We start from the raw sequence: 21,092 nt of genomic DNA, 5'->3' as shown, positions 1-21,092 counted from the left end.
ACTCCTAAAATCTCTCTTCCCTCCCCCTCGAGTCTTTGTGGTTCTAATTATCGCGCCCATTTGTTATGAGTTGGTCTGGACAGAGAGAGAGAGTCACAGCCGAGGAGGTTATATTAGTAAGGAGAAGAAAACATGCTCAATCAGACCAGTTGTTTAAAAAAAAAGTTATTTTTAAATTCATGTGTCTCCTTCCTTTTTGCACTTTGTCCACTCTGACTGTGCCACCTACAGTTTAACGAGCCCACGGGCCCCTCTGAGGTGCGACTGTGACAACGGCACTGTAAAACAGCATTGTATAGGCTCAATGATGCTAAATTGCTTTACGCTTAACAGGAAGATGGAGGACAACAGGAGGGAGGGATTGAGGAGAAGGGTGAAGAAAAAAAAGGAGGTCAAATATGCAAAGAAAGGAAGTGAAGTAGATGGGGATGTCCATGAGGGAGGTTGAGCCGAAATGGATGAGAGACGAGGTGGGATGGAGGGGAAAGCTGAGAGAAGAAAAACAAGCAGTAGTTCCCATACTTTAACTGCTTTATTTTATGTTCATGTGTTTTGTTTTTCTGAAAAGTTCAAAAAAAAAAAAAGTTCATTAAAAGTGCAGCCCGTGTTACTCCTCCTCCGTCTTCCATCCTACCGCTCTGCCCCCTCCACCCTCACACCGCCTCTCACTCTGCACTCATTCTTTTATTCTCCCTTAGCCTTTCCTCTTTGACCCGTGTCAACGATTGTTGTTCGCTTTTGCTTTTTCCTCAGCCGTGATTGTGTGTGTGTGTGTGTGTGTGTGTGTGTGTGTGTGTGTCAGCGTGTGCGTTCAGTAGACAGTGTTCTTGACTGTGTGCATGTGTTATGTGTTGATGTGTACGCGACTGATTGTGTGCGTTTGTGCCCATGTGACTGTGATGATGTCATGGATTAGGAATGGCTCTAGATAAATACTTCTCTGGAGGTCAACCTCTGGTCACGGTTACTGTATGTGACCAGTGTGGGTCCCTAAAGACTTCAAAGTTACCTGATGAAATGGCGACATGTTTATGTGTTTTATTGTTTCTTAGTTGTCTTGAATAGCACTCGGCAGCGCATCATTCCCTGCTGCCTCGGGGCAGAAAACAAAACAAATCAAATTTAGCCGCATCCTGTGATATCTTCATATGACTTTGCCAACGGCCTGTGAGAAAATGAAATTTATCAACTTGTACTTCTCTGTTTCTGCATAAGGCAGAAAGTTCTTTGAGCTGCAGAGGAAAAGGAAAGTAAAAAACGATGAACTGTGGCAGAATGGAAAGTTGTGGAATTTTTACAAGATCAGGGCTGCATTTCTTTCCAAAAGGATCATCTATACAGTTAGCACTACTACCAGATCAGATACACGTGCAGTCGATGCAGCAAAACAGTTTCTGTGTTAAACTTAATTTCTGTGTATTGTGCTGCAAAAATAGGCGCTTGTTGGTAGCTTTGGATACTAAAGTTTCATCTTTCATCTTCTTTGTGAGCTTAACAAAAGCTTGGCTTCAGTGATCACAGTTTCTGGAGTTATTTCCACTGGGCAATGGGAATAATCTTAATGCTGAGCTGAGTTTTTCTCTCATTTCGTTGTATGTTAGACCCTGTGTCAACGTACATATGACAAATAAAACTGGAAACTGAACAAAGCAAAGGAATTGGAGTAAAGACGGGCAGGTTCAACGTCTCAGAAAAAGTTGTCTTCAGACAACAGGTGAAAAAGTTTCTGCACATCTCCTGATGTTTAGTGGAGAAATGCACAAAGTTAATCCTACCACAGCAATGCAACATTTGCAGAAGTACAAAAATATAAAGAAATTGTGCTACAGATGGACAGATCTTGTCAAAGTTCAGGTTGCCCAGGCTTCACTCTGCTCCTGGGACTCCTGTGCTGAATAATAAGTAACTCTTCTGCCATCTAGTGATGAAAAGGAGCTATTGTTGACACCTAGAAATTTTCCTTTCATTTATTTGGAAGATGTCTGGGCATGTGCAGCTAAGGTGACATACTGTAACTCATGAAACTATTGTTGTTAGTGTTTATTTGTGTTTGGAGCAGCTCTGTGTTACTGCACACAGACACCTACGTGAATCCCTGCAGGGACAGGTGCGGCAAGTTTATCTGGAAAACTGTTGGAAAACTGCTTCTGTGTGTATTTGTGTTTGTCTGTTTCTGTCTCCGTGAGAACCAGTTTTTTCAGAGTGGAGGCCTCCAGCTGTTCCAGGAGTTTTTAGGAGTTTTGGAGCTCGGTTTTAAGGTTAGGTCATGGTTACTGTTAAGGGTAAGACGGAACTACCTGGGTCTTCAGGTTCACTGTGTGTTAGTATGAGTTTGTATGAGTTGGGTTTTTTTTTTCAAATTTTGCTATCAGCTTGACCTTCTTTGCATGCCTTATAAACTTATCAGTGTAATTGAAATTTTAAATGTTCTTGCTTATCATTTCTAATGTTAGTAAACTACGACACATATTCTCAAAGTGAATTTTTATGCAAGCTTTGCAAGTACGTGCACGTCAAGGTCAACACTTTTACTAAACAATTCTCTCAGTCCCACTTTAAACAGTTTTTTTTTTTAGTTACATCTCGCCTTTGTGTATAAATACTCTGCTCTCATCGGTTACTTTTTCTTTTCACTCTGCAGAACGCTGACCTTCTTTGCAACTGTTCAAAGACTGCTTTAAAGACAGTCTTTATTTCAGTCTCATGCCAGTTAATTTCTGCCACATCAGTAAATTTGGATTATAAAACAAAACGGAGGAGGACTCTAGTAACGAGCAGTTCATAAATTCAATTGATCAACACTGGCATTATTACGCAAATCTTGAAGCCCCATCTTGTAGAGGGACACTGAATTAAAAAAAACTAATATGGTGTTTGCATTTTACTGAAGAAAACTACTTAGTAAACTCACTTAGTTACTAACTAATACACACACAATGTAGGGAGAATGGGAGAAACAGGGAGGTCAATTGGGACTGATAGCTAATTTGCGCCGGGTTAATCCAGGATTATACATTTCAAAGGATTATAAATACTGGCTCCAGTCTTGGCCTCCTGGTTTAAAAGGTTAAATATACTAGAATCTGCGTGGAAAAGCAAGAGACTGATGGAAAACATTTATTTATATGTGACTACTGACACATCTTGTTGATTCGTGTGCGCAAATATCGGTGGGGCAAATTTACAAACAGCTCTGCAAACTTCTCTCTGACCTCTCCTGGTTGACAACAAGTTTGTGCAGTACTTCGACATCGAGGCTCTTCAGTTCACAGTTTTAAGAAACAGCTCAAAACTTATATCATTTGCCACAGTTGCTTTATATCTTAAGGTCGCTTTCACCATTATTAATTTATTTTCTTATATTAAATGAGATGAGTTTATTTCCCTTAATCTTTTTTTTCTTAATACCTGACTTAATTGATGTTTCTCTATTGAAGCAATTTCATCTCCATTTTACCTGAGGAAACTATGCTATATAAAAAAAGGTAAATTTATTAATATTTATTATCTGTCTGTTGACAATCACAGCATTTTGAGGCTACCTAATAGAGTGTGTGAAATATATAACAAGATGAGTAAAGAAAAATCACATACATTTTTCTGAATACATTTTTTAGAAGAAGCTTGTTGAGGTTGTTAAGATGCTGTCGACTTAAATCTTTTCATCTTTACAGTTGCATTGTAATTGTAAGTTTTATCATAGTATCTGGGATAGCACCACTAAGCGTGTGACTTCTGTTCTGCGGTTTCCTTTTTTAAATTTCTGCGTCATTGTTAGTGTGAAAGATACGCCCTGAAACAGAGTCCTTACATGGTGTTTCCCTATGTTTGGATGAATCACTCTGTTGATGAATCACTGCCTCCCTGTACTGGTCTGTCTGGTGTGGTTTTTCTCTGGAAACTTTGACTCTTGGACAAGGTGGAGTTTATATTTGAACAACCCATTTAAGTTTCAGTACAAATATTTACAATTGAGCCAACATTTAGACAAAAATCTTGTCTTGTCTAGTCATGTTTTAGTTTGTATCTTGTGAGTTTTGTCCTGATGTCCTCACAGATGAGCATTGTGTTTCTCTATTATGGAATTTATTTGTACACTGGAAATAAACTGGTGTGGACATTACTGTTGGTGCATTTCAGATATTTTTATTAAATACAGTTAAATCCATTTTGAATGCAGATTTTACTAATACTGCTTTAATGCAAAACACATACAACACTGATGATGTTGTTAGAGCACCAAAACTCACAAATACACAGGCACAAGCATATAATGGGAGGTAGATCCAAAAATACATTTAAAAAAATTGGAATCCTTCCTAAATACAATTGATATATTGATAATCCAATACTGTAAAAGCTCTTCAGGAGAAGACCCCAAAGAGCAAAATATCCCTCAGATAAAAACCTGACTGTCTCATCTAGTTTCTCAAATTAAAAAAAAAAGTTAATAAACCATAATAATAAGTAGAAGAAGGCCACATAACAACCAGAGCCATGTCATTTTAAAGGTAGGAGCAAGATCTTTAATGCGAGGATCCTGGCAGGCTCTGGCATTGTTATTTGGTTTTGAATTATCAGGGTTTCCCTCAAAATGGACCGGTAGGCACTGATTATCCAGCACTTCACAGGCCAGGATCAGATGTTTGGTTTCCTCTCGGATGCTCCTGATGCCACACGTGTCTGGTTCACTCCTCACCGTGACAAAAGTGAAAGACTGGCGGCTGATGCAGAGGTTCTCCTTGTAAGTCACCCCCCCTTTGCTTGTGCACACATCCTTCACCCTGTCCAGGTCTTTTGGATGGAGGAAGGACTGAGTTGGTCTGGAACAGCCCCCGTTATTCTGAATGTACTTCTTCCACTCATTCTGGTTAAGAGAAGTGGGAGTGCCAGAGCGAATGTGACGTTTGACAAAGGTGTTGTAGCCATTGTTCCATTTGGAGAGCTGGCAGGGAGCTTCGTTTTTGCCAAATGTTTGATGAGCCAACAGGAGACAGATGGGAAGAATGAAAAAAGCCCTGAGAGCAGCCATTATCCAGCAATCCTAGAAAGAAACAAAGACTACAAGATGAAACACTACACTTTACTGACTTTCACCAGTTTTTTTTTCTGTTTTACATGACACGTAATAAAGTAAACAGTCTGTATGAACAAGGGCAGAGTCCGACAAAGCCACAGCTGTGCAGTTTATTTAAAAATGAAACCAGGAGAGGATGTAGAACGTAGTTTCTGGATGAGAGAACTTCCCTACCTTATTTTGGCAGCGGCTGTGAGCTACAAGTCACTTTAAAGATTCAGCTGTGAAAACTCTTCTCTGGTCCTCAGTTACGGTTCCACATTTCACTTCCTTAAAGTGTGAGCGGGAGTGGCCTAAACTGTGTCTGCAATGCCTAAATCCGTCCACATGGCTTTGCTTTAGAGCAGCAGGCATGGTGGAACATGATCCAGTTACAGCTATAAATACCTGTTAAAGGTCCAATGAGCTTATTTTTAGATGCTCACGGTGCGTGTGTGTGTTTTTTATTATTGTTTTTTAGTTGTCCTGACCAGCACTCTGTGCAGAAAACAATTTTAAAAAATCTAATTGACGTCCTTATGTTCTAATAACTTTGCCAACAGCCTATGAGGAAATGAAAGGTTTAAAAAAAAATAAGATTTAAAAGCCAAATTACAAACAACAGAGGAAAGGAAAGCAAAATGATGCACTGAAAAGGAACTGGTGTGGACATCACTGTCAATGCGTTTGAAATCTTTTCATTAAATGCAATTAAATCCCTTTTATATGCCAATTTTATTAATACAGTTTTAATGTGAAATACATGCAACACAGATAATGACTTGAAATTCAGTTCACATCGAATCAAATGAAACAAAATGCCATTAGAGCACCAATCCTCTCATCATCTCAAAAACTCAACTCAAAACACAAATTCACTTTAAATAAATGAAATTCATCCAAAATCTGATTAATATGTTGGTGATTCAGTACTGTTTTAAATTTTAAGACTTGAAAAATCTCAAAGTTTTTTAGGAGAAGACCCCAAAAAGAGCAAAATGTCCCTCAGATAAAAGCCTGATTGTCTTATCTAGTTTCTCAACCAATAACAAGAAGAACAAAAAGACAACATAACAACCAGAGCCATGTCATTTTAAAGGTGGGAGCAAGAGCTTCACTGTTTAGGGCCTGGCAGGGATCGGCATTGTTATTTGGCTTTGAATTATTAGGGTTTCCCTCAAAATGGACTGGCAGGCACTGGTTGTCCAGCTTGTCACAGGCCAGGATCAGATGTTTGGTTTCATTTCGGATGCTCTTGATGCTGCACGTACCCGTATTAATCCTCACCGTGACAAAAGTGAAAGACTGGCGACTGATGCAGAGGTTCTCCTTGTAAATCACCCCTCCTTCACTTGTGCACACACCCTTCACCTTGTCCATGTCTTTTGGCTGGAGGAAGGACTGAGTGGGTCTGTCACAGCTCCCATTATTCCTGATGCAGTGTTCCCAGTTACTGATGCTGAGAGAATTTTGAGTGACAGAGCAAATGTGGCGTTTGACGAAGGTGTTGTAGCCATTGTTCCATTTGGAGAGCTGGCAGGGAGCTTCGTTTTTAGCGAACGCTTGGCGAGCCAACAGGAGACAGACGAGAAGAATGAAAAAAGCTCTGATAGCAGCCATTATCCAGAAATCCTAGAAAGAAACAAAGACTACAAACATGAAACACCATCACTGTTTTACCAATTAAATACATAACACAGTGCAGTTGAAACCAGGAGAGGATGGAGAAAATCCTACCGTGTTTTTGCAGAGACTGTGAGATACAAGTCACTTTCAATCTTCAGCTGTGAGATCTCTTCGCTGGTCCTGCGGTTGTGGTTCCGCTTCCTCGTTTCAACCACTTATATATTACGTGTTACTATACTTCTGCAATATCAGTGATAAGAGTTGCACTCCTCAGGTAGTCAGCAGCTGGGTAAACACACACTTAGTTTAATATCTTGGTGTTGATCTACACAGCGAAGGTCACACTCAGAAACTAATTCTACTCTAAAACAAAACAGGAGTTTGTACTCCTACTATGAAATAAAAAAATCCCGTACTGTTCCCATGTTGAGTTATATGCAGAAAGAAGTCAACCAGACAAAGATGATATATGGCACCAAAACTCATTTTAATAGAATGAACACATGTACATAAATATAACTCATCCATTTACAACACGATGTGCTAAATTGAGTTCAGAGCCTTAATGTTTGGACAGCATCAGTTTGTGCTAAACACTTTTAAAGATCCCTTTAAACCTTCATCACAGATCTTTTATCATTTGATAGGACCTCTGTGTCGTGTTCAGAGTTGCATCTTGTTAGTGGCTTTGGATACTAAAGTGAGTTTTACAGCAGACTGGTTGAAGTAGTTTTCCTTCTGGTCCAGCAGAGGGTGCTCTTAAATTTACTATCAGCTTCACTTTTTGCAAGCCTTATTGACCTATCAGTAAACTAAGATGATACAAAAATGGATGAGGACACAAGTAAAGAGTAATTCATAAATTCTATTGATCAAGACATTTCAGATCGAGCCCACTTCTGTACAAAAATGTCCACAAATTTAGTTTTACATTAATTAAAGTTGGCATCTTGAGAGTTTTGCTGTGACACATTGAAAAGAAACTGGTGTGGACATTACTGTGCATTTCAAATCTTTTTATTAAATGCCATAAAATCCTTTTTGTATGCCAATTACATTGATAAAGTTTTAATATGAAATACATACAACACAGATAATTACTTGAAATTCAATTCACATCAAATCACCTGAAATAAAATGCTGTTGTAGCACCAATCCTCTCATCATCTCTGAGGTGCATGCACACAAGAAAACTCACAAATACACAGGCACAAGTATAATAATATTAATAGCAGGAAGGTACAAAAAAAAAGATACAATTCTTCCAAGATATGATTAATATATGATCAATACTGTTTTACATTTCAAGACTTCAAAAGTTTTCAGGAGAAGACTCCAAAAATCATCAAGTTTATCAAATTAAAAAAGTTAATAAGCAATAGGAAGGAGAAAAAAGACAAGGTAACAACCAGAGCCATGTCATTTTAAAACTGGGAGCAAGAGCTTTATGGCTTAGGCCTGGCAGGGATTGGCATTGTTATTTGGCTTCAAATTATGAAGGTTTCCCTCAAAATGGACTGGCAGGCACTGATTGTCCAACTTGTCACAGGCCAGGATCAGATGTTTGTTTTCATTTCGGATGCTCTTGATGCTGCACGTCGTCGTATCAATCCTCACCGTGACAAAAGTGAAAGACTGGCGGCTAATGCAGAGGTTCTCCTTGTAAATCACCCCCCCTTCACTTGTGCACACACCCTTCACCTTGTCCAAGTCTTCTCGCTGGAGGAAGGACTGAGTGGGTCTGGCACAGTCATTCTTCCTCTTGATATAGTCGTCCCACACATTCTGGTCCAGGGAACTGGGAATGTCAGGGCGAATGTGTCGGCTGACAAAGGTTTTGTAGCCATTTTTCCAGGAGGAAGGCTGGCAGGGAGCGTTGTTTTTCTGAACAAATGTTTGATGAACCAACAGGAACCACCAGGCAGCAGAAATGAAAAAAACTCTGACAGGAACCATTACTCAGCAGTAGCCTAGAAGGAAACAAAGACTACAAAGATTAAAACAATACATTTTACAGAGTTTTACCAAATTATTTACATGACACGTAATAAAGTAAACAGTTTGTATGAACAAGAGCCACAGCTGTGCAGTTTATTTAAACAAGAAATCAGGAGAAGATGGAGAAAATCCTACCTTGTTTTGGCAGCGGCTTCAAAGCTTCAGCTGTGAGATCTATTCTCTGCCGTTATACTTCCACTTCCTTCCGTCCACCACTTATATATTATGTGTGACAATATTTGCAAAAAAGGCGCAAACACGCCTTGACATGGCAGCATCTTGACATACATAGTCAACATCACACTCAGAAACTAATTCTACTGTCAAACAAACAATCCTTACTGCTACTGCTGTCAAATAAAACTATTTTCCTGTACTGTTCCCATGTTGAGTTATATGCAGAAAGAAGTCAACCAGACAAAGATGATATATGGCACCAAAACTCATTTTAATAGAATGAACACATGTACATAAATATAACTCATCCATTTACAACATGATGTGCTAAACTGAGTTCAGAGCCTTAATGTTTGTGCTAAACACTTTTAAAGATCCCTTTAAACCTTCATCACAGATCTTTTATCATTTGATAGGACCTCTGTGTGTTTTAATACCAAAACTGTTGAACTCCTTGGGCAAAATGAAATAACAATATTATATTCTCTGAGTCTATGACATTTCATACAGTGCAGTGTGCTTGGGTTTCAAGGCAGGATGAACAAGATGAAATACCAACAACGAAATATATCATACAAAGTATTTACATGAACCAATCGTGCATCTCAAGCATCATGAGAGCAAACAGGGCCATCAAACTGACACATTTAAATCAAGTGCTTCACGTGCAAAATGAAAAACTGTCTGACACCAACACTGCACAGACATCACTGAACTTGGGTGAAAAGGATACAGTTAAGTGATCGGGGCAGCAGGTGATTTGTCCTGTGTCCTATAGTTCACTATAAAAAAATGTTTTGCCTTTTTGTAACTGTGTTTGCGAGTGTGTGGACCGGCTAAGGTTCAGTTTGAGGAGACTGTGAAGGTTCTTCTTTCTTTTCTCCCTCAGGGGTCATGTTCAGAGCCACCTCTTGTTTTTTCTCTTTTGCCTTTTCGGGCTCCTTAATCCTGAAACATCAAAGAGAAGAGTCATCCCATATGCTGCGAGCATGCTGTCAGTGTAGTTTGTTATGTTTTCCAGCAGAGGTCCTCGTTTGTTAAAGAATACATGGAAGGTTTTTAGGGCTTCAGTATGCTAGAAAAAAACTAGCAGAGCCTGAAATGTTGTTCAGTTACCACCACAAACCACTATGAAGTATTTTTAGCCCACCAAGACTGAGACATGGGATGATAAGCAAGTGGGAAGAAATGTGTTAATGTGGATGTCCACTGGCTGCATCACATCTTCCATCGCGGTTTGAATGTCCATTTGAGTTAGTTTTGTGAGGATTAGCTGACATTTTTCAGACAGAACATGTCACATCTGCATCCAGTTAACATTACACCATCGGACAAAACGGTTAAAAGTTCAGGGATTAAAGGATTATTCTTCTTAGTATAGACTAATGTTAAAGAATGTCTACAACATGGGCAACACTGTGGGAATTCTCTGAACGTTTCTGATGTAATTGTAAGTACTGTACAGCCTGTGGAATTTCTGCAAGCACTATTACTCTAAGAGAGAGGTTAAAGTCTAACCCACTACGAATGTGTGGTTAAAGCAAAGAGATGTGGTCAGGAATCAAAGTTAAGGTTTTGAACGGTGACCTTGGCATGGGAGCAGGCCGGTTACTGGGTAGGACGTCCCAGCTAGAGGTAGAGCTGTCGCAGATCAAAAGACAGAATCACATGACAGATAGAAAACATCGGATTTATAATTTCTAATTTGATAGAAGGATCGCGGTGACATTTTAAAGTAATTGCACAAGGATGATTGACATTATGAAAGCCAGTGGTTCCCAAAGTGGGATGACAGGGGTGAAGGAATCCATAAAAATGAGAACCGTCACAGTTTTTTTATAATCTCGGATGGAGATTAAAATCAGAGGAGGGGTTGCAGGAATATGAAAATCATATTTTGGTCTGAGTTAACACATATATAGGAACTTATATTTGAACTTTGGGAACCCCTGGTCAATGCAATGGGAAGGTTAAATCACTCGTTGGTGGGTCACAGGAAGAAAACCCACCACATACTTCATACACAATCAGTGGTAATTATGAGAGAAAATAATAAGAGTATTGAGAAACAGCCTTGTTATTGCAGCAGAGGTCAGAGAATCAGATTATCCTTTGCGCTTATCTTATGGCTTGTTTTAAACTGTTATGGTGAAACCTTAAAAAGAGGTTGTTGTTGGCCTAACCAACAAGGCCAATATCAATGTATTTGTCATATGTACGAGTCAGACTTTAATCCAATAAGGTTTTCAGCATAAATCTCAAATGCCCCTGCAGTACACACACATGACTGTGGACTGTGGGCTCTACTTCAACTTTAGTTTATGTCAAAAAAAATCCAAGATCTGCGCTTAAGGATATCTGTGAAGCACAAGAAGAAAACTGTCAGTAATAGTTGTGCATCCTTGTCAGTATTGAGATCAGGTAAAGCACCTGTTTACCACGACTGTTTCATGGTGGAGGACTCTAAAAAACCTGCCAAGACATAGGAGATGGAGAATGAGAAGAGACTGGATGCTTCAATAGTGAAGAGCTCCTGCAGATCGGACCAGTTTAAACCAGAACAACAGCAGACTGGTGGTCCGTGTTCACTGGCAAACAGGCCTCTTACATGACGGAGCGACAGAGCAAAGCTTCTTACCGTATCGTCTTCACAATGAAGCGAATGATCACTGCCAGACCTACGCAGCCACACATCACTCCTATTACTATAGCTGTGACTTCACCTACAGCAGAGGAGAGAAAACACAAAATCAGAGCAGTTACATTATTTCAAGTATTGATGTGATAATCAGCAGCAATTGGCCATTTTGTGTTTTGTGCAGAAATGTGCAGGAAGATCACACATAGGCATACCAGAAGAGAGCTCCTTCCATGATTCTGCAACAAATGAGAGATAGAAGAGAAAGTAAATCATTGGAAAAATCACAGGACATTTTCTCTCTTCTGTCACACCGTCCTCACTCATCGATTTGTCGGTTTATCTCAGCAGAATCTGCTGTTCAGCTGGTTGAAAATGTTATGTCTAGTCAGTTTTCTGCCTTTGACAGCAGTGCTGATATTACAGGCCTTCCAGTTCAGTCACTCACTACAATGAGCACTTTACACAAATTCTTTCTCCTTTGTCTTTGTCTACCACCCTGTCTCCCTCTTTCACTCCTCTGTGTCTCTTTTTCCGTCTCCCTTTTTTTCCAGTTAGACTCGCGTGATAACAATGGAGTCAGTGTTTTGATTTTGCAAATCTTTTTTTCTCTAATCAGCTCACAAACAAACACGACTCCTCCCAGTGCTTTTCTACCACTTCCCCTTTATTTCTATCTCTCTTTCTAGTCTTGCCCTCCAAAGGGCCCTCTGACAAAGTCATTGGTAATCCTTAATATTCCCACATTTCTCTCCACATTCCACTTTTCACTCTCGGCATGAGTTGTACTAATTGCTAGCTTTGGTCTATGTGGCCACCCACTGGCTTGTTATTGTGGTTTGCATTTTAAGCAGCTTGTCGGCATTAAAGTCCAACAATGTAGAAGTACTGTTGGCGTAAAACACAGGAGTCCAGCAGTTTGTCTGTGACCTTTTGCACCCGAAAGAATATACTAATCCTACATTCAGTCATAGGCACAAACAAATTAACATTTTTACATTCAAGTTTGTTATAAATTAAACATACCCGACAGTTTATACAAGTAAAGCTGAAACAATTAGCTGGTTGACAGAGAACGAATCGGCAACTATTTTGATAACTATGATTTTTTTAAATTAAAAAAATGATTTATTATTGTTGAATAATGTTACTTTATATTCACTAGTTTTGAATTTTGTATCATTTGTGGGATAAAACAAGTAATTTGAAGGTTTTGAGTATTTGTGGTAGCATATATTCAAATAATGACTTGATTTATTGAGAAAATAATCTGTAGATTAATCCATGATTAGAATAATAATAATTAGTAACAGCCCTAAATAAAATAGTTAAAAATTAGCTCCACCTCAACCAACTACAGGAGTAAACTCCTGCCTTTATATTAATGTTTATAAAAGTAATATTTGGTATATAACATTTTCAATGCTGAGGTACACGTAGTTTTACTTACTAAATGTCTGAATCAGGTAATGCTTGAAAAAGCAAAAGCAGTGACATAAAGCTAAATGTCTGATTACTAGCACAGTACGTGTTCATCTTTCATGTGAGTTCATTTTTATATAACGATGGATAATCTCTCTCTACATGCTCTGTCTGTCTGACCTGCAGAGAAGGAGGCGAAGACGACCCTGTGGTTGAGCGGCTGCGTTGAGCGGTAGTTGTCTTGCAGCAGCATCCTGTCTGGCTCTTCAGCTTTACTAGAGTAAAGTATCGTCTCCATCTTCAGCAGCTGCGGTACCGAGGTGAAGGGGAGAGGGGTGGAGAAAAGGCACTAAACTTACAATAGAAAGTAAATCTCAGCAGACTGACATCAAATTGAATAGTCAAGTCAATGTTTAGCAGCTCAAATATAATAAAAGTGAGTGCAAATTGATTTTTCTTGGCACAATGCGCAATTTAAATATCAGCTACAATTGCAAAATGTCTACATTGTAAGCTGATTGTGCACTAATTTCATTACCGTGACATTAACGGTTCATCAGAGTCGACAGATAGTTTTAATAATTTAACTAACTAAATTAAACATGCATCTGAAGAGGTACCTCAAAATGCACACTTGTTCTTTATACTTATTTCTAACAAAAAAAGGAATTCAGATAGAAGTATTTGTGAGATCAAATCTGCCATCAAAATAAATAAATAAATAAAAACTTTATCAACAGCGACAGTAAACATTGCAGCAAAAGAAAAGGGAACAAAGAAGACTTCTTTGTTAATCCACACAAATGCAGACATTAATGTGTTGTATCTCAAGCTCTTATTTAGGTAATGACTCATAAGATAACATCTTTCTTTTTTTACTAGATACAACAGAAGATTATTCTGTGTGGAAATTTGGAAGTTTATGCTCTTTGAGGATTTGAAATGAAGAATAAAATTAAATAATTTAGGGATTGCAATAAACTTCTGTTTAATTTAAACATCACTGCTTTGATTAAAAACCATTGGTTGTGTAGAGACTGAAAATATGCACATCACAAGCCAAGTGTGTGTGTATATAGGCCGTGTTCATCTATTATTTATACATTAGACTACATTTCTACATCCACCATGGACAAAAATGTAATCAGTCTGCTCTCGATAAGTTTTACCTGTGCCTTTGAGATCTGAACCCTCTCATGAAACAGCGTCCAGATCACACTCTGGTAGCAGGGTGGCGTTGTTAGGGAGCCATTGTAGCGATAGTAGCGTCCCAGATCATTAGGAAGCAGAGACTGGATGTCAAAGCCTGGGATGAACACCTTCTGATCTGCCAGTGGGTGTAAGGAGGGGAAAAGAAATATTATGTGAGAAAACTTTATCAAATGTTTGTTTGCAGCAGCACATAGAAGAAGAAAAACTGGTAACTGTGCTGTTTTTATCCCTCCATCATTGTTACAATATCTTAAATGTCCAAAGCATTGTGTTTCCTTTTATGTTTTACTTTGGAGCAAATATCTTTCTAATAACACACTTCTCTTCTTTTCTGACACGTAGTGGTCATCATGTCTGTTCAATGAAGTGTGACTGTGGAGCGAGGAGAATCCATTTACATTTATAGTCTCAAAAATGGAAATGAGAACTGCAAATCACTGCAAGTCATGAGAGAAAAAGATGGAAGTGTGTTTGAATTTTAAGTAGACTTACCAGCATGTCTGATGCGGCTCAGATAGTTGAGGATGTTGTTGAATGCCGGGTTGGTCTCCTCACCTGTCTGGGAAACGAAAACTATGACAGCTGAACTGTAAAAAAATTGTCTTTTTATTCTCTCTAAATTTAATAATGCGTATATTTATTAGAATTATTTTATTACCACAATGAGAATCCCTAAAACAGCCAAGCCGTCCTTCTGTGTCATGGCTGTGGACATGTTTGCGTAGAGCTCAGAGTTGTAGTGCACCACATGCAGCTGAAAGGAGGAAGAACACTGTTAAACAGTGGTGTAATGGTGCCTGGAGATTTAATTTATACCTTAATAATTATTTTAAGTGGCCCTGTGTGACATATAAGACTACTCATGCATATTTAGCTCATATTACACACAGGAGAGGTGCATGTGCATGTTTTGCAATAAAACTGACCCACAGACAGGTGAGACAACTACAAGTTTTTCTACACCACACTTTTTAGATGTGGGTATACCCAGTGGTAGCTAAAAAATACATTTGCATACCCTGTATACCTGCATATACCCTGCATTACGCCACTGCTGTTAGAGCAGGAAAGATGTCCTGGTTTCCCCTCATAACCACTGAGGCTTAAAAAAAAGAGAAAGAAGGGGAGAGACTGGGAGAGGGAAAGCTGCGTGCAAACTCAGTTTTTCTTTTGAGAGAACGACCAAAGAAAAATAAAGAGCGACGAGAGAAAGCGCTTAATTGTGTCATTATGTAATAACACAACTCATGCATGACAGGTTCCATTTTTTGGACTAATATTTGTCCTCTCCCTCATTTTGTTTGTGGGTTTTTTTTTCCCATCATTTTATCGACTGCATTATTTTCGTCTTTTTAATCAGATTAAATTCCCTCCCTCAGGTTGGAAACCTGGACGCTGACAGATGGACAGGAGCTCAGGTGCTGAGACGACTTTCCTTCTTTCTTTGTTCTCCCTCCAAAGGTTAGTCAGTGACTTACAAGTTTTATGTCTTCCGTTCTTCAGGTTGTTGTTTCATTTTTATTAACAGCAATCTATCCCAAAACATTCTCGTCTGTTGCTCTTCTGTCTCTGCCCCTCTCTCAGTCTACTTTACAAGATGTGAGCTCAGTGTTTCCACACCTATCCCACAATAAACCAGGACAGAGATCCAAGCTCACTCAGTTACAACAGATTTGTGTGGGAGAGAAAGAAAGCATGACGTCAAAAGAGAGATCTAGTCACAGAAGAAATTTTAAAAAATGGACTCCTGCAACCCCATATGAAAACAGAACATTTTTCCTTTTTTATATTTTTTTAAATGTTATGAAATGTTAAAAAATACTGAAAGTGGCATTCACAATTCCTCAGAGGCCACAGTAATATATTCAATTTACTTGTTTTATCAGTCTAAAGTCAAAGATATTTAATTTACTGTTATCTATGACCAAGAAGACAAATCCTATCATGAGAAGCTGGTTCCAGGGAATGTTTGTTTTGGCAATGACTCAAATGATCCAGCAGTTATCAAAAAAATATATTATTATATATTATATNTATTATATTGAATATATTGATATATTGTTGCAGCTGTAAGTGTAATTATTTTACCTTCACAGCAAACGTTACTTAAACAGTAGTAAACTTCATGTGGGCCTATTTTCAGATGTAGATTAATCCACGACTGCTGCACGAGTAGTGAGTAGTTAGTTGTGACAAATAACAATGTGAACGTTAATTTAAAGTGAAAGTTAATAGATGAATCTACTATCAGGCTTTCATGCACTTTTACTTTCTGAATTGAGGCTTTCACATCTATAAAATGGAGGCTTCATAGAGATCACATCTCTCATCTACTCAACATCTTCATCCTCTTCTGCATAAACAATGAATATTATAAATCTTGATCTCTGACTTTTTCTTCCATTTAAATAATGTCAGAATTGTCATAATCATTGGGGGGACACTCTCACTTCATTCCTTTATATAAAACCTTGACCTTCTTTGAAAACTGCTATGATCTCGCTCCTTAACCTTAACCGCCCTCTACTCATGTCACGACTCAGCTTGGCTGTGATTTGCCGCCCACTCGTCAATTTACCATTTACAGTGAGCTGTGTTTAAACATACCTCTGCATCTGCACTCAGTCCGTTGATGGTGTGTTCACTGCCCCCGTGACTCGGGCCGCCGCTGCCCCAGTGGAGGTGCATTTGCACAGCTGTAAAGAGCCAGGGAAACCCTGCTAGTCCCATCCAGTCTGGCAGCTCGATCACCGCTGACAGAGAGAAGACCAAAACAGAATTTATACTCTGAGTTCAACAGACAGGGGAGAAGATTAATGAACATGAAGTCCTATGTAGGCATGTGATGAGAATTTTGACTTATCTCAGAAAATTTATTAATGTGCAGTGAAAAGGTTGCTGCTTGGTTACAACTGAGGATGCTGCAATATAAACAGATCAACCATAAGGCTGCTTGGATACCTAGAAGAGATCAACTGGATGTCATAGTTACCTGTGTGTCCGTTATTATAGAGAGTGAAGGGCCTGTTGCCATGCTGACTGTAGCCCACCGGGGTCAGTGGGATCAGACTGGGGTCATATTTAGTCTGCGTGGTTACCACATCAACAGGGGACTGAGAATTACCACCGCAGTTAGGGAAATACTGCGACCACTCAGACTGACCCACCAAGCCTTTGGCAGGAGAAAAGACAGAAACAATGATGTCACCCAATCACACAGCCCAGTGGCTCGCAGTCATTCAGTGAAAAGCCTCCATTGATCAGCCTCTGATTATACAAGACAATCACTGTTCTCTTTAGATTCACAGCCTCATGGTGGAGAATTTACAAAACGTTTACAGTATAATACATTTAAAACAAAACATGCTGATGCACAGTATAAAGTTTGAAGGACAAAGTAATAATGGGCATTGAATGATTATATACAGAAACATATCTGTGGCCATCTGCACTGAGTAAATGCTGCTCAGCTTCAGACTACGAAGACTAAAATTGAAATCATATTCAAATGCAGGTGACATGTACCTGCTGATGAAACAAAGACACTCACAGATGTACAAAACACTTCATTGACTAAGTAATTTCAATCACAAAACAATCAATATACAATGGCACATCAGCCTTATATTGCCTCTTCCAACCACATTTGTGCAGTATTATCCAGATGTGATATCTTAAATATCATAGTAGTAGATCTAAAGGAGTAGATCTAAAATGTGTCCATAATAACTGTAAATTAAAACAATGTTTAACTTGAAATGTGGTCACAATGAATGTAAAATTAACACAGATGACAAAAATAATCATTTCGTTAAATGTATCATGCATCATTTTGCATTTGAAATATTTTTCTAAGCCTGACATTTAGATGAGATAATGAAAATAGTTTCTGATATAAATAAATATGTTTTATGGTTGCTTGATTTAAGTTTTCCTCTCTTTATGCCAGTGAAATGGTTTACAACATACTAAATATACTCAACAATATTCAGATGGAATTATTGTATCCCTTAGCCAGATATCTATTTAAAACAGAATATCGACTTGTTAAAACTGATTTATTTTTTTTCATGGTATTCTTAAGAAATGCAGGCATAAATCAGCAGATTAACCTCGCTTTGTAGTTTTTTCTTCTCAAACATCTTAAAAATCAGCTGAAAATCACAGAGAGAAAAAAATGTAATTACAGCTTTGATTCCTGAGTGAAAAAAGTGATTAGTAAATAAATATATATATATATATAGTTTAGGATGATGGTACACCAACAAAAAGATTATATTTAACAATATTTATTTATATTTACAATGTACAGTTGGGTTATTGTAAACATTTACTGTTTATAGCAGGTCCTATGCTGTATACTGCTAATTTCAAGATTACATCTAATGTACAATACTGAGTATTTATCTAGTAAAATATGCTCTGTATTACAAATTCTAAAAAAAACTAAATTAACAGTTTATGTTCATTACCGTACAACAATAGACAGTGGACGGAGGAATTAAATTAAAAGATAGACAGAGAAATATTGGGAGTAGTAATTGTGGGAGAGGAGAGTGATTGAGGTGCTTGGTTCACTGAATGAAAAAGAAACTGGTCTCCCCAAGGGCATAATAAAAGGAAAGTTAGAAAAAAAGAGTCTGAAAGAAAAAGAGAGTGACATGTGAGTCAAAGAATCTGAATTTCAATTGCAAGGAGAGGAATGCTTTAGAAAACACTGACACTTTTTATACGCACAAAAATGTGAGTGTGCAAAACAAAAGAGGATCCAATCATATAGGTACAGATGCAGATTTTGCAAATTTTGGTGTCTAATTTTTTAATTTTACTACACGTATAAAGAAAAAGTTGAACAAAAAGGGAAGACACAGTGTGTATAAGCATTGTGTCACATTTGCAAGCCCTGGATCATGTCTTAACCCATTCAAATCAACAACTTCTCCTACAGTAAGTGCAGTAGGTCCATCTTCCTTTCAATCATCCCTCTCTCTCTCTGCACAACATAAAGAAACATTACAGATACGAACACATACCACCATCTCCTCTCCCACTGCCTGCAACCCCCCACTCTGTGCTCCTAATCTCTTCTCTGCCCCCTACCCCTCACTACTCTCCACAGCAAAGCCCCGCACCACGACCCAACTTCAAAAGTGAGTCCCGCGGGCCCGCCATTGGTCGTCATGGAGGTCTCCATGGCAACCGGAGCCCGAATATTCCTGACCCTCTGCGCCTGCTCTACCTCTCCCTAGCATGCTACCCCTGTCCTGAATACAGCCAGCAACAAAGACACACACACACACATGCAGATTCACCCACTCAGAGCATGATGAGGATATTGATGGAAGGCGAGGCTGACTTTTTTTTTCCTCGATTACTTTATGTAACATGAATCTCTGAAATCGTGTAATTCTGCTCTTTCGTGTGCGTAACAAAACCAACTTTCCACTTCAGCTAACAGCTCAGCAACGGCCCCATCATGCCATGCTGCATCACACAACATGCCTCACACACACCATCTCACTTATTCATTCGTTGTTGATGAATTCCAGTGGCTTTTATTTTGAAAATGAATGGCAGAAAACAACAAATATAATGTGCTGAACATACTGGCTACTGATCTAAGGTTACATCACATCTTTCTGCACCATACACTTGTCTCTATAGCCATCATAAAAAGGCCTAAGTGGTCAATGTATAGATACCAGTTTGCTCTAGGCACAGCCTCTGCAGTTTACTGTATGTACTGTACATTGGTGTTACTCTCCTGAATTCATGCAGAGTGGGGGTCTGTGTGCCCCATTCATTCCCACAATGTCATTGTCCACGGCATAGGCAGCCAGTGTGCGACCACAACACAATAAACACACAGGTTATTGTGCGCTGCAACAATAAGGACACGATTTGGTATGCTTTTGCTTCATCCCGTCCCATCTCCCTCTCTCAGTCCAACACCCTCGTCCTCGTGCACCTGCCTCCCTCTGCCTGCCTCTCTGTTGGCCTTTTTCTTGCTTTCTTCCTCTCTATCTCCCACCACCCCTTCATCATCTCTGTGTGACTGCTGTGCTCATGCCAGCTTGTTGAACTGTAACTAATACAGACAGAGAGGGAAGTAGAGGCAAGCAGAGGGAGAAGGGTTGGGAAGATATGAGGCAGGAAAAGCACAAATCCTACCCCACTTACATACGCTTACATGGTAGTTTTAAAGATATTAGCAGATGAGTTTACCACCAGTCGTCCTGTATTTAGACACTAAACTGCTTGACCGTGACCAAAAAAATCAAATGTCTCCACTTCCTACTGATTTATTACTGACTTCAGGATTCTCCTGAACTATGAAGCTCTTAGTCCCCAGATTATACAGTATATCCAACATACAAACATACAACATGTCCAGATTACCATGCACCCTCTGTCTCTGTCTTTTCTTCTCACTTTCTGCTACACTTTAAATTGCATTTAAGTGACTTTAAGTGAATTTGCATTAAGTGAATTTAAATTTCTATTTCTATAAATAAACTTAAACTCACCGGTGTAGGTCCAGGTAACTTCCTCTGAAAAAGAATTTTAAAAAGAAAACTTTAAAAATCAACTTTTATCCAGGTCTTGTTCTTAAACTTCACAGTAGTTCAACAAACCCTTGTTTGTGTTGTTACAATCACTTCTAATCTACAAGTTCTTAATACCTAGCTACAGTAGCACTAAGGTCCTCAAATCTAAAATACTCAAATCCAATTTAACTACTGCTCTACTACTACTCCAGCTCACACTGAAACACCCAAACAATCTACAACACCCATATCAAAGCAATGCTGATTAGCATCTTAATTAAGACCTTACCAGCAGCAGGGGCAGCTGTCCACTGGAAACACAGAAGCAATAGAAGGATAAAAAGACCCAAAGAGTCCATGTTAGCCCTCCTTGTCCATACACAGAAATGAATAAAAGTGGACGGAGAGATGAGGA

General features: G+C 38.8%; 1 protein-coding gene across 2 annotated transcripts; it reads right to left on the bottom strand.

Moving 5' to 3' along the window:
• Positions 1-7,174: 7,174 nt before the first annotated feature.
• ca14 (carbonic anhydrase XIV) lies at positions 7,175-21,078 on the bottom strand. Of its 2 annotated transcripts, none has more exons than XM_019253921.2 (14): positions 20,967-21,078; positions 20,657-20,680; positions 17,122-17,301; positions 16,737-16,882; positions 14,788-14,883; positions 14,622-14,688; positions 14,087-14,244; positions 13,098-13,224; positions 11,711-11,734; positions 11,496-11,580; positions 11,288-11,329; positions 10,445-10,498; positions 9,277-9,805; positions 7,175-7,332 (listed from the first exon to the last, which is right to left on the bottom strand). In XM_019253921.2, the coding sequence occupies exons 1-13, from the start codon at positions 21,034-21,036 to the stop codon at positions 9,694-9,696; spliced, it is 1,185 nt and encodes a 394-aa protein (XP_019109466.1). In that variant the 5' UTR covers positions 21,037-21,078; the 3' UTR covers positions 7,175-7,332; positions 9,277-9,693. The 2 variants fall into 2 exon arrangements, with proteins under 2 accessions (XP_019109466.1, XP_019109465.1); XM_019253920.2 differs by lacking the exon at positions 7,175-7,332 and adding an exon at positions 7,735-8,652 and having other exon boundaries at positions 8,816-9,805.
• Between the last annotated feature and the right edge of the window lie 14 nt (positions 21,079-21,092).

This window comes from Larimichthys crocea, chromosome XIII (genome assembly GCF_000972845.2).
Source record: "Larimichthys crocea isolate SSNF chromosome XIII, L_crocea_2.0, whole genome shotgun sequence".
NCBI lineage: Eukaryota > Metazoa > Chordata > Actinopteri > Sciaenidae > Larimichthys > Larimichthys crocea.
Note: the sequence above shows the minus strand (reverse complement) of the source record. Positions and strands in the feature narration are given on the sequence as shown.

Excerpts from the sequence above, each read along its gene's own strand:
- ca14 (XM_019253921.2), bottom strand. The coding sequence starts at position 21,036 with ATGGACTCTTTGGGTCTTTTTATCCTTCTATTGCTTCTGTGTTTCCAG. Across the intron at positions 13,225-14,086 it reads TTCAGATCTCAAAGGCACAG|CTGCTGAAGATGGAGACGAT; the intron begins GTAAAACTTATC and ends TCGGTACCGCAG. Across the intron at positions 11,735-13,097 it reads CTTCGCCTCCTTCTCTGCAG|AATCATGGAAGGAGCTCTCT; the intron begins GTCAGACAGACA and ends CATTTGTTGCAG.